The sequence below is a fragment of the Botryllus schlosseri genome, chromosome 4, assembly GCF_051294905.1.
Source record: "Botryllus schlosseri isolate E-star chromosome 4, Bs_hap1, whole genome shotgun sequence".
In the NCBI taxonomy this organism is placed as follows: domain Eukaryota; kingdom Metazoa; phylum Chordata; class Ascidiacea; order Stolidobranchia; family Styelidae; genus Botryllus; species Botryllus schlosseri.
This window is the reverse complement of record NC_137239.1, coordinates 26,150,920-26,163,398: the sequence shown is the minus strand read 5'-3', so window position 1 is coordinate 26,163,398 and position 12,479 is coordinate 26,150,920. Positions and strand designations below refer to the sequence as shown.

At 41.3% G+C, this 12,479-nt stretch overlaps 1 protein-coding gene across 1 annotated transcript; it reads right to left on the bottom strand.

The window, feature by feature from the left end:
* Positions 1 to 2,302: 2,302 nt before the first annotated feature.
* Positions 2,303 to 7,937, bottom strand: LOC145437613 (lysosomal cholesterol signaling protein-like). Its single transcript, XM_080314884.1, has one exon. The coding sequence runs from the start codon at positions 6,001 to 6,003 to the stop codon at positions 3,235 to 3,237; it is 2,769 nt and encodes a 922-aa protein (XP_080171010.1). The 5' UTR covers positions 6,004 to 7,937; the 3' UTR covers positions 2,303 to 3,234.
* Positions 7,938 to 12,479: the final 4,542 nt, after the last annotated feature.

Below are 12,479 nucleotides of genomic sequence, written 5' to 3'. Positions count from 1 at the left end.
CTTCTGGACAAAAGATATAAAATATATTTCCCGCCTTTTAGAAATAGTATTTGTATTTCTCTCTCAATTCCCAGTAACATACTTAGAGATCTAATTTGTTCCAGTTCTTCTGTCTGGAGAACATAGGCTACATGTTGAAGTATTAAAGCAGGTGTAGTAATACCTCTATTTTCCGAAAATGAAGTTACACTATACGGCATTTTACGATCCACCATATTTTTTATTAGCGTTTACTAATCGCGCAAAGTGGTGGCACCGTATCTGATACAACTTTTCCGTATTGCTCTTCGAATAAACTACGGGTCTTATAACATGGGAAGGGTGCCATGCCATGATATTTACTAAAGCGAGGTGTTCTAGTGAACAAAGGATTAGTATCACATTTCCATATCAAAACTATTATTCCCCATGATGCGGACGAATGCTTATTCCGTTGAAAATTGATACCTCATGTGATGGATCATGCTCTTGACAGTCCACGCGAACGAATTACGACCGTTTTCACAACTACTGACCTGGATAGTTTTAAAGTCAGTCAATTCTACTTCAAGTAGTTTCAAAAGTACTACTTATACTCGTACATGGGTAGATTTTGCGTCGCTACTTCTACTTGAGTAGCTTTCTTGACTACCTCTGATGGTATTGAGGTCACTCGTCATCGCTTCTTAACCCTTTACAACAGTGGTTCTCAACCTTTTTTGACACGCGCCCCCCTTGGAGATGGTCAAAAAAATCGCGCCCCCCCTGACCCCCTTGCATTTATCGTCATATCAAAAAGAGCACATCATCTAATACGGAGGTGGGCAACGTTTTTGATAATCATGGCCGCATTTCCATTGCTTATGTAGCGTAAGGCCGCATTCCAGGGCATAGCCGCAATGAACGATCTGGACGCAAAATACCTATGGTAAACTGTCCATATCCATTCCCGGTGAACTCTGGACTTCTACTTTTCACAATGGCCTATTGTGCGCACCGAAATCGCGAGTGGCAATGTTATGAATATAGTTGCCGGGAGGTGCATATTGTCGCGCGGAGCGCGAAAATTTTTCAGGGCCGCGAACGAATTGTTATTTCTTGCCAATTCCCATTCCGGCTCAGATTAAAAAGGGCGCTACTGCATTAAAATCGAAAAATGAAGTCTTTTTGAATTGCGGAGAGGGCGAAGAAAATTTCAAGATTAATTAAAATCTCTCGAAAATGCGGGAGTGAATTCGTAATTGCAATTTGCATGTCTACGGCCGCCAACACATACTAATTGAATTAGGCGTCGACGGCCACTCCAATTCCCTTCTACGGCTGCAGGCTGCCCACCCCTGATCTAATAGTATACATAAGGTCTATCTTACGCCAATTTTGAATCTGCATTCCAGTTGTTGAGTCTTTTACATTGCTGACAAATTTCTCCAAACTTGTTTGAAAATAACAAAAAAACATCGAACAAGACATCCATTAATTAATTTCAAGGTAGGTCACCCTGAGACTAATCCTGATGCTGGTAGTGAGTACAGAGAGCAAGGCGTCGTTCTGTCCTGCCCGGCTAAATTTGATCAGTTTTGGAAATTATTTAAATTGTATTGATTTAGAGTAGCCTAATTGAGGGCGAAACCGGGCAACCTATGTTGCATCTAAGTCTGTCTTAGGCAGTGCAGTTCGCAAGCTACTAACAAGAGCTGCCCGGCGCGACAAGCTTTAGGCTACTGTCAAAGCTATGAAGCAATGAATGACTTACACGTGGGAATTGCTCTCTATATCTCCGAAGAATTTCAAAAATTTGCTCAAATGAAGTTGAAATCAGACTATACTCCGTTGAGCGCGGTTGTTAGAGTTTGTATTTTGCAAACTTTCTTGAATATGGAATAAATTTCATCTTCATTAATCGTCTTCTCATAATGGATGTGAAACAAATGTTCAGACACGTACAATTTATACTGACTTTGTCAATTTCTCGCGCCCCCCCTATACTGACTTTGTCGATTTTTCGCGCCCCCCCCGAGAGCCTCCCGCGCCCCCCAAGGGGGGCGCGCCCCCCAGGTTGAGAACCCCTGCTTTACAACATTTCTGGCACGCATTCATTCACTGTTGCACCTTCCCTTGGCGTCCTCCATCTTATACCCTTCCTCTTAGTGATTACTCGATGCAATAGCACAGACTCTCATTACAACAGAACAACCATCTGCATATATGCAGATGCACGTTATGAGCAATCTGGATAACCCGAGCGACCTTATGCTGCTTACAATTATTTTCACATACCCTAATATCCCACGCTCCTACAGCAAGCCAACACCACAGTCAGTCATCAGTTTCAACAAAAAAAATCAGTTTTAGCGGTAACAATGCAAAGGAATAATACATTTCTTGTAATTATTAAAATTAAACAATTTTGAAACATCATATGTAACACAGTGTTACGAAATACATTTTGCAAATTATTCTGCTCGCTGGCGACGCTTTAAACTAGGAAAAGATGGATTCCGCTAACATCGATTCTATAGAAAGCAAAAATGGCGAGGCGTATACAAACGAGAACACGCACGAAAAATACTGCACCATCACATCATAACAGCGATTCCGTCCTCTGCAATTCGAAGGGTTACGAAGTGAAAATGAAATTTATCAAACAGTAATCAAAGAATATTCGACATGTCTTGTACAACTGGAGATCACGAGGACACCAGTACGAAATTGTCATGGAAGTTTAGAAGTTGTATTTTGGTCGATGAACTTGATTCAATTACAAATATATATTGATGATAATTTACCCTAGCAATGACGTACGTAATTATCAGTGAGAAAGATGCAACACAGTGCCATGCACGCAATCGGTGGTTGCCAATACGAGCAACCAAAATCCCACACACTTCAAAATTAATATAACTGAAACTAACACGGGTTATCGATGGTGTCTTTTTTTTTCTCCGGTACAATACATGCTGAATGCAATTGAAGCAAACCATTGATAAAGACAAGGCAATTTAAAAAGTAAAAATTAAAAAAACAGGGTAGTACATAGTCTGCAACAAAATGCTAAATGCCGGGTGTCATCAAGATCTGAATCATCACCGATATGAGCAGTTGAGCACCAACTGCCGTAAATTTTACTCTCTCAAATGGCAACGCAAACATAGGTAGGTTTGATATTTGTAAAGCATTGGATCCCGCTATGATTGTTGCTAAGATGTCCATTCCTAATCCAATTATTGTGCAACAGATTTCGAAAATGGTATTCGTTCAATCCGCAGATGAATCCGAATATTCGGCACGCGTAAAGGTAGTCGGGAATATTTTCTTACCCTTAGATTTAGCCTTACTAGAGTTTGAAGTTTCAACGCTAGTTTGAGGAGCTGATCTTGGTGTGTCGCGTCTAATTCTACTTCTTCTTAGTGACGAGGGTAGGGCTTCAGTGTCGCTAACGTAAGCCTCGAAACTAAACCCGAAGTAGGATTGGTTTCTTGGAGAAGGCGCGTTGATTCTGGATACATTGAGTACGTTTCGACTGGGGCTAATTACCACATCGCCTTCAAATACCTTGTTCTCGTTAGTATTCAGAGTGAACGGCGACACGCCGTCACTTTTTTTCAGAACCCTGTGACAAGTTTTAGGCTCTTCGAACATGTACAAATACGGCCGGTCGTAAAAATAGTGCCTGTGCGTAACATGATGCATAACTCTGCCGACTAGTAGTTTATGGCCGTAAATCTCAGCCTCGGACCGGTCGCCGACCAAGCCGCGGTCTATAATCCAATCACAGAACACGGTTCCGGTAAAAGCGTTTTCGTAAACGACCAAACCTTGCCGGTGACTGTCGACAATGTCTAATTTACAGTCGTCCATATGGTGACGTATGAATTGCAAGCATTGTAACAACACCGTCTTGTCTACCACGCTCAGTTCTGGCAGGCTGATTGACTCAGAGCCGTAGCGTAGTTTTCGGTATAGACGCACGAAAGGGTCTACGATCAAATCCGGATCTAACCCGAACAGCAAAAACACGAAAAGACCTTGCCCGAAATTGAAGACCGCATCTAAAAACGCGACTTCGAAGTATACACCGGCGTCCGCGGACTGAAACAGCCGCCAAGTCACCAAACATATACCCAGGAATATAGATATCGTTGAAACAACCAAAAAGACGATGTGTCTGGCTTTCTGTACGTCACCGCTTACGCATCTCGTGCGTAGGCAACACGCTAGAGTTTGACGATCCCTGATGGGAGATTCGTCACAAGAAGAGGGTGATATTGATGATCTATCTAACAATGAAGACGAGGGAGATAACTCGGAATCATGGTCTTCTTGCAATTTCGCGATGGCAATTAAACACGAGATAACTATTAAAAAGCATAACACTAATACTACGAGCGACACTGTGTCTTGGGCTTGGCCGTAAATAAATATGCCTTCGATACCGTCGCTTTGCACCGCAGTGCTGGTCATTAGGCTCACGGTGACGATGAACGCTAAAACTACAGGTACGAATATAAAAATGAAACAAGAATTCCAGACTGCTCTTTGGCCTTTTCGTATGATCATCACTAGCACCAACGCTATGGAAGCCACGTACAAACGGGAGCATTTTACACCGAAAAACATCATCGCAAACAGAATCAGTTTACCGGTAACACCAGTGGTGTCGGCGAAGCTGTCCCATACGATGTTCCCGAGCGATGATAAAACAAGAGAAAACATGTACGCTAAGGTCACTGCGTGTGGCACCCGTTTGAATTTGCCTCCGACTATAAAAATGATGATACACCAAGTAGCACAAAGCAACGTAACAATACTCGCGTCTTTTTCTACTTTCACGACCTGGTCGTCGAAATATTGGGCGGACATGTTGGCCATGGATAGAGTCCAAGCGCTGATGTACATAACCGGAGCGGATAGCGTCGTGCATATTACCATACCAGCAGCGAGGCGGTCCGCTTCCAGTCCGTACTGAGTCGCGTATATAACAACAGTAGGAGCAGAGGGAAAGGTACCGTACAGGTAACCGAAGTCTGATAGAGCTGTTATATAACTACTGCCGTTGAGGGAACCGGGGTCAATGTGTGGCGGATACGACACAGACATGACATTCGCCAGCAATCCGCAATACTGATGTATGATTACCGGCAGTACTACAATTTTCGCGATGATGAGCAGTACCGGTAGGAGCAACTCCATACCTTTTTGATTGCTGATTTTACCCACCATAGTGTGTCCGAGAAAGAACAAGGCCGCGCCTGCGAACGCGTTAGACAGCGTGCTTAACGTGTCTGATATGATTGGCGGTAATTTACCTCCAAAGATAAAATGCCCAGCCAGCCCGATGAACACCATGAAAACCAGCGGATTTAGAAGTACGCCTTTCAGCACGGACGCGCATGCGCGGGCGTCAAACCCGCGCTTTTCTGCTTGCTCGCTATCTTCAAGGTCATCCTGGTCGTCTGCGTCGATTACGGCAATGGATTCGCCCAGATATACTTTCCCGTCGTCGGAAGATTCATCTTCTATGATCATATAGTCCTGGCGTTTTGCGTTGTTGTTTTTCTCGATTTCCAACAGCATAAATCCAATCGGATTCAGGATCAGCAACGATATCGGAGCTAGTAAGTAGATATACTGTATAAACTCAGGATGGTCTGAGCTGTACAAGGCAGTCACGAGTGGGTATCCCAGAGCGAAATCGTTACTTTGCGTTGTGAATATAGCATACAGGGACCCACGAGATAACCGATTACTTTTAAGCAAGGCAATCGACAACAAGAACACCATAGCAAACACGGTCGCTTTTGCTAACAGCACAGCCACCATGAAAAACCAGCTCACGGTGTCGAAGTCGAGTTCCACCATGTTCTTGAAAAGCAGCGCCGGCAGCGCGAAATTCCCCACAAACTTTCCAAGACCTTGGCCCTGATTAGGGGTTATGATGTTCGCCCGTCCCGAGATATATCCGCACAGGATGATGGTGAAACATTCCACCAGCGCCGGGAACAATTCCGTTATGCTCGCCGCCATATGGTTTAGCTCAACAGCAACGTATTCACGCAGACCATTCTTCGCCGTCTTCGCGCCGCATGATCACAAAACTCACTGATAGCGGCGTCTAATTTACACAATTGCACTCTGAATCTCTTACAAAGAGAAGTAAGCTGTTTGCTACAATCGATATTTCAATTACGGTATATATATAGGCTACACAGCGGGATTCAGATCAAACATCCTATTAGGAAATGATTCTGCACGAATTTTGTAACGACGGCATCTCACATGAAAGCCTACCAACCACTAAGCAAAAAGTGGCATCTGTTGATCACGCATTATGTAATGCAAAATGTTTGCAGAAATTTCGATTGCATAACTGGGCCAGTTGATAAACGAGAGTGATAAGCAATAAGCATGCATCGTCGTAATTACTCTTGAAATTAAAAAACGAGGAGTGCAATAACACGGAGAAGCTGTCAGACAAAACACGGCCGGAGTTAGCATTACAATTCATGGCAGTGATAGCGGTGATTGTTCGGTGTCGCACGCGTGTGCATAATTTGGATTTGATTCGGAGCGGACATCGTCCTATTTTCAAAAGTTGTTCCGGTAATAAAAGTTGTATATTTTCGGATTCTCAGATAATAATACTAAACACAAAGTGGCATCTGTTGAGCACGCATTATGTAATGCAAAATGTTTGCAGAAATTTCGATTGCATAACTGGGCCAGGTGATAAACGAGAGTGATAAGCATTAAGCATTCATCGTCGTAATTACTCTTGAAATTCAAAAACTAGGAGTGCAATAACACGGAGAAGCGGCCAGACAAAAAACACGGCCGGAGTTAGCATTACAATTCTTGGCGGTGATAGCGATGATTGTTCGGTTCGGTGTCGCAAGCGTGCGCAGATTTTGAATTTGATTCGGAGCGGATATTGTCCGATTTCAAAAGTTGTGCCGGTAATAAAAGTTGTATATTTTCGGATTCTCAGAGGCTTTCTTAGAGAGTTGATGCATCTCAAGCTGTCGTACATCGTTACTTTACAACCACCCTGAGAGATATGCGACTGAAAAATGAGCAATTCTTTCATTGACAGACGCGTGAATTTTAAATTTTGCTGCGATATTTTCCAATTGAAAAATTATTGAATCCCGAGTCATATCAGGAAGCTTCTGCCGGATCGAACTGGGAATGCGTGTACTGTATACCCAGTACCCACAGACAACAGATAGAAGTTACATATCATAACACAGCCATAGATATCGCAATTTCCGTCAGACAAAAACCCTGTAGAAGCTATCGCCTACATGACTATGTCGCTGATGGTCACCAGTGAATTAGGCACTTGGCGACCCGTGATCGTTCCCTAACCTCTCCTTACCATAGCATCTAACTGTTAACCTTATCCTAAATCGACTTATACATTAATAGCCACGATCCCACATAGCAAGTACCGAATTCACGAAGTGCTGTAGCTGTAGCTGCAGCTCTGCAGTGCTGTAGCTCATATTCATTATTCAGTGAAATATTCATTTCTGAATTTTTAATATTTATGCATCGATTTCATACTAATATTAGTCATTACATTTTACAAATTCAGCATGCCGAATTCACCGGCAACCTCGCCGATAATAAGATAGAAAATACGGCTATAAGACTCCTGTTAAGGCTAATTACGATCGATCCTCTCATGAATATTCATGTGTCGCATGAAAATCACTCATCACGCACGTAACCAAAGGATATTTGCGCCACTGGAACACACGAAAACTACATCAGTATCAGAACAGTCGACGACTTTCGCATTTTGTTGACGCGTATTCTATAGCGCTGACCCGCAGCTGCACCGGTTGTCAATTTGCGGTGGTAATTTGAACGAGGCTCAACGGAAGCTGCACCATTATAGGGAAGTCACGTGTTAATGGGTGTCATCGAATTACCGCGACTGAATAAATCCGGGAGACAAACAGGTGTCGTTATATGTCGAGTATCTATACTTGAATATGAATGGCATGATCATTGTTCAACGGGTATTCCTTATCTGTTGTCAAAGTCGAGTATTTATAATTGAATCTGAATGGCATGATCATTGTCCAACGGGTATTCCTTATCTGTTGTCAAAGTCGTCGTTGGTAATACTGAATTACAAGCTGACCTTCAAAACTTTCTGGTCAATTCCAATTAGAAATTTTCAAGACATAACAAAACTACACACGGAGTAGGGGTAGAAAAAGGAACGGACTGAAAAGTAGGCTACTCAAATAAGTCGTTTAAAATATATATTGAGGGGACAGTCACAGAGCTTTTTTAGCCAGCCAAGACTAATAAATGGTGTACCGTATGCATAGCAATGCATTTTCATAACACTCCATTACCATGCTTAAGGAGCAACATCGTGCAGTTGCTATGACAATCTTGCTCAGAATATCAATGCACCATCTATCCAAACACTACTTTCTACTTGACAAAATCAAACACAACACATGAGTGAGCTGAGTTTATAGCGTAAACGGTAGTATTCATGAAGTGCCATGATTTATTTTAAACTAATCTGAACTTGACACCTATTATGACTACATTGTTCAACCCAAAATAGGCTGGTAAGTATGGCCTGTCATGTAAACTCAGTGGAGAGCAGATACTGATACAGTAAAATACTGAAATCTTACTGGTAAATTCAACAATTACACCGACAAACTTTCATGCCTCTGTCTGGACTCATTTGATAATCAAAATCAGAGTGATTGTAACACGAAATAAAAACTCATCAAAAGAACTCGGTAAGGTATTGGCCTAGCTGTTTTATGTGTCTATATTTGATATCAAGAAATCATAACTCTATCTTGATTACTGATGCATGACAACATCAAGTACGGTAAATTAATAGGTTTGATAGATGCAAACATCATGGGCACAAGAAGGTGCATTACTATATGCAAAGTCATTGCCAAGACCACACGACAAAACCGTAGTATGGTCTATCTATGTCACCAATGCATATCATGAACTGATGACAATGAAGACAAATCATTACCAAGCTTATGTCTCAACGGTAATTGAGTTGGCTATCTTAATAGATCTAAATTCTTGGTCTCACTGCAAATTTGTTAGACATGTATAAATTTCATTGTAGGCAAGTTACATTCTGCACATTATTTTATTAAATTTATGAAATTTTCTCTAAACATATGTACGTTTCAAATGACTAGCATTCATTCAAATCACTAAGCATAAAGCTGCAGTTTCCCAACTATGACAATAATTACTCTGGGTTCACAATATATTTACAATCCGACCTCTGAATGTTTGACTGTTTCAATGGTTGATTTGCTCTCAAAAACATTGCCTCCTACAAAGTAAATATTCATAGAATGACTCACTCAGCTAAAATAAGGTAATGAAACAAATCTACACTTATACTCAAGTTTGAGTTGACAGAGGAAAGTATTGCGCCTGACAGCTGCTTGACCAGTTATAACTGTCCAGTGTCCAGACACCCATTTAGCCTTTTATGCTGAGTAAGGCTGACCTCGGCCAAGGCACCAATATCCAAACTTGTTCCGCGAAGCATCACATTTTTCCACAAAGTAGCAGCAGACGATCAAAGTTTTGAAATTTCAGACTGATCTATGGGAGTGGATCATACACCGTAACGGAAATGTATCGAGATTAGGCTTTGTAAAAATAGACCAAATGATATGGTACAAGTTCAGGCCTACTCCAAATTTTGACATCAGATGATTGCCTCATAGGCTATAAGCTGAAAATTGATGAAGTGGTATTTGCACTACTACAGGGAATTAAATCAAATTGACAATCATCACAATTTAGGGTTACCATATTTTGGAAATCTGAAGAGGACACATTTTCAAAATTTTCAGACTTACAATAAATCTGTAAAAATTGGTAAATTTACTCCTAGTTTATAGTTGGTTGACCAAAAATACCGAATTTCTATCAGGTTTTCCGTGGTAACCCTATCCTAATTGAGCTTTTACAATGATATCGCGATCATCCATCCATGAAAATATTACTTCCTGTTGTAATCTACTTGGAGTATGTAAGTGTCTCTTACACCACGTGGAGTATATGAGACTTATACGCTGAACTTACGATACAAGGTTACCTACCATTCTGATACAGGTCAACCCAGAGAAGATAGGTTATAGCTTAACAAGTTCCCATCTATTGCTGCAATATGCAGTGAAAATGAAACCTGAAATACTCATACAGTGTTCTAAAGCTTTCTCACTGTCAGAGTCATTTTTCAAGACGGATGAAAACAGCACAATTAATTATGATTATTCCTAGTACCTTTCTGCAATTCAGTAATGCATTTGAATCGCATGAAGAAAGCTTGATGCCTTACTGATTGTGATTTGCACATGACAGTGCTCAATGGGCCTTGTCATATTCATTATAGATTAACAACAAAGCACCAAAGATCATCTTCTAGACCAGGGGCGGGCAACTTCCCCGGTAGGCGGGCCTGATCGGGGAAAATGAAGTAGGCCTACTTGGCAGGCCAGATTACAGAATCGATGCAACAATCGCGTTTTTTCACCTATACTAGGAATAAAACGTATTTAATGTAAACTTAAACTTTAAAGCATAGAGACCAAAACAGTATTTAATGAATATCACAACAAACGTACTTCAATTGCTGTTGAAGTCAATCAGACATCGGTGATTGATCAAAGTTGTCAACAAGTTTTTTGAACTCTGGGTGCATGTCAGATGTAGAAACCCTTAGTAAGCACTGCACATGAGCCTCAGGTATATTGGTACATAGCCTTGTCTTGTTAATGTTCATGGTCGAAGATGTTTGCTCGCGAATGTATATGTAGACCCGAACAGAAAATGTTGTTTCATGACCGTCTTTCTCAGGTTGGCAACTTGGATTCATTCTTTGGCGCATAAAATTTGTCTGTACTTTTAGATTAGAATCTCACTTTCGTGGTAGAAACTCTCTGCGTGCCGTATGTTGGTTGTCCCTGTTCTGGACCATAAATAGCATTTATGGTGACTGAAGGTAATGATTCTACTGAAGCAGATAATCCCAATTTTTTTAAGTAAGAGTAGTGAATCAAAGGATATGTGAAATATAGTCAAAGAAGCAGCAACATAATATGAAAGCTACGCCGATTCTCGAAAGTTGAAAACTTGAAAAAAGCGCAAGAAGTGCTTTGGTTTCGGCATGATGTACTGAGTAAGTTTGGTAAACTTGCATAATGAAAGAAACTTTTCATAATCTGACATTTGAGTGATTCAATTGAATCATTAGTTTTTACCTCACTCGGATTTTAACTCGTAATCTATGACATCACATGGAAAATAGTCTACTAATAATTACCATTACATCCAGTTCCTGACATGACAAGCCATGTTCAACTAGTCAACGTGTTCAATTTCCACGAGTCCATGAGTAGTCCAAGGTCACATCTCCACGATTAAGACACTTCTATGCATATACAATATCTAGCTATGTACGTATATACCGAGAGGTTAAACGCTAAATCAATCATTCATCGCGGTTAGTATTTTCATCTGCGCAAGACACACGATGTAAAGTGCGATACACAAGACACAATGGATGGGATGTAATTGACAGATAGTAGAATGTCAAAACGAAGTGCGGTCTCTTAATCCAACATCATCATCATCATTGGTTTATTAGCAATTTTATCAGTTCAATACACCACAAAAAATGCGATACAATGAAAAGACAGGAAGGTGTCGAAGCGACAAGGAGCAGTCTATGGAATCTGACACCCACCTTGGCCTAGGCGATATAAAGAGGAGGCATGCACACTGAATGAAAGTAAAGAAGATAGTATAGAAAAAGAAAGCGACAATAAATAGGGCGGCATGTCATGGGAAGCGAGATCGATAGGTCAGTAGTGGTCCGGTAATCTTGAGGATGGACTGTATTTATTTAGTAGTAATTGCTTGTATTTCGACTTGAATGTGGACATGCTCGTCGACTGTCGGATGGCCGGCGGGATACTGTTCCACACATCAGGTCCGGCATATTTGATAGAGCGATGATCTTTTCGGTCGATCATATGATATTTGGACGACGTGGACGCGCGTGTGTTGTACTTGTGCGCTTTTGATTCCGAGGTAAAGAAGTCATTGAAATATTCGGGGCAACGATAACGATGTAATACCGTTAATGCGAAGGGTGTTTTAAATTCGTACATCGTCTATGTGTTATAAGTTACAAGCTCACCAAGGTGAATTTATCACACAAACCTGTACCATAAAAACGCTGGGGAGGCAACGCTGCTAACTTCGGCGAGTACGTATAAGCTGCTAAGTGCTAACACAGGTCAAGAGATCGTACCCTTGCGGGGGATCCCCCTAATCTCATTTTGAACGTACTTTTTATCGCTGCTCACTACTTCCAGCTTGTGGTGCCCGATTACCAGTCGTCATCAATGCATTGTACGGAAGACTTGTTATGAGAATTGAGTCCGAGAATCATCTTAGAGCAATATTCACTA

Excerpts from the sequence above, each read along its gene's own strand:
- LOC145437613 (XM_080314884.1), bottom strand. The coding sequence starts at position 6,003 with ATGGCGGCGAGCATAACGGAATTGTTCCCGGCGCTGGTGGAATGTTTC.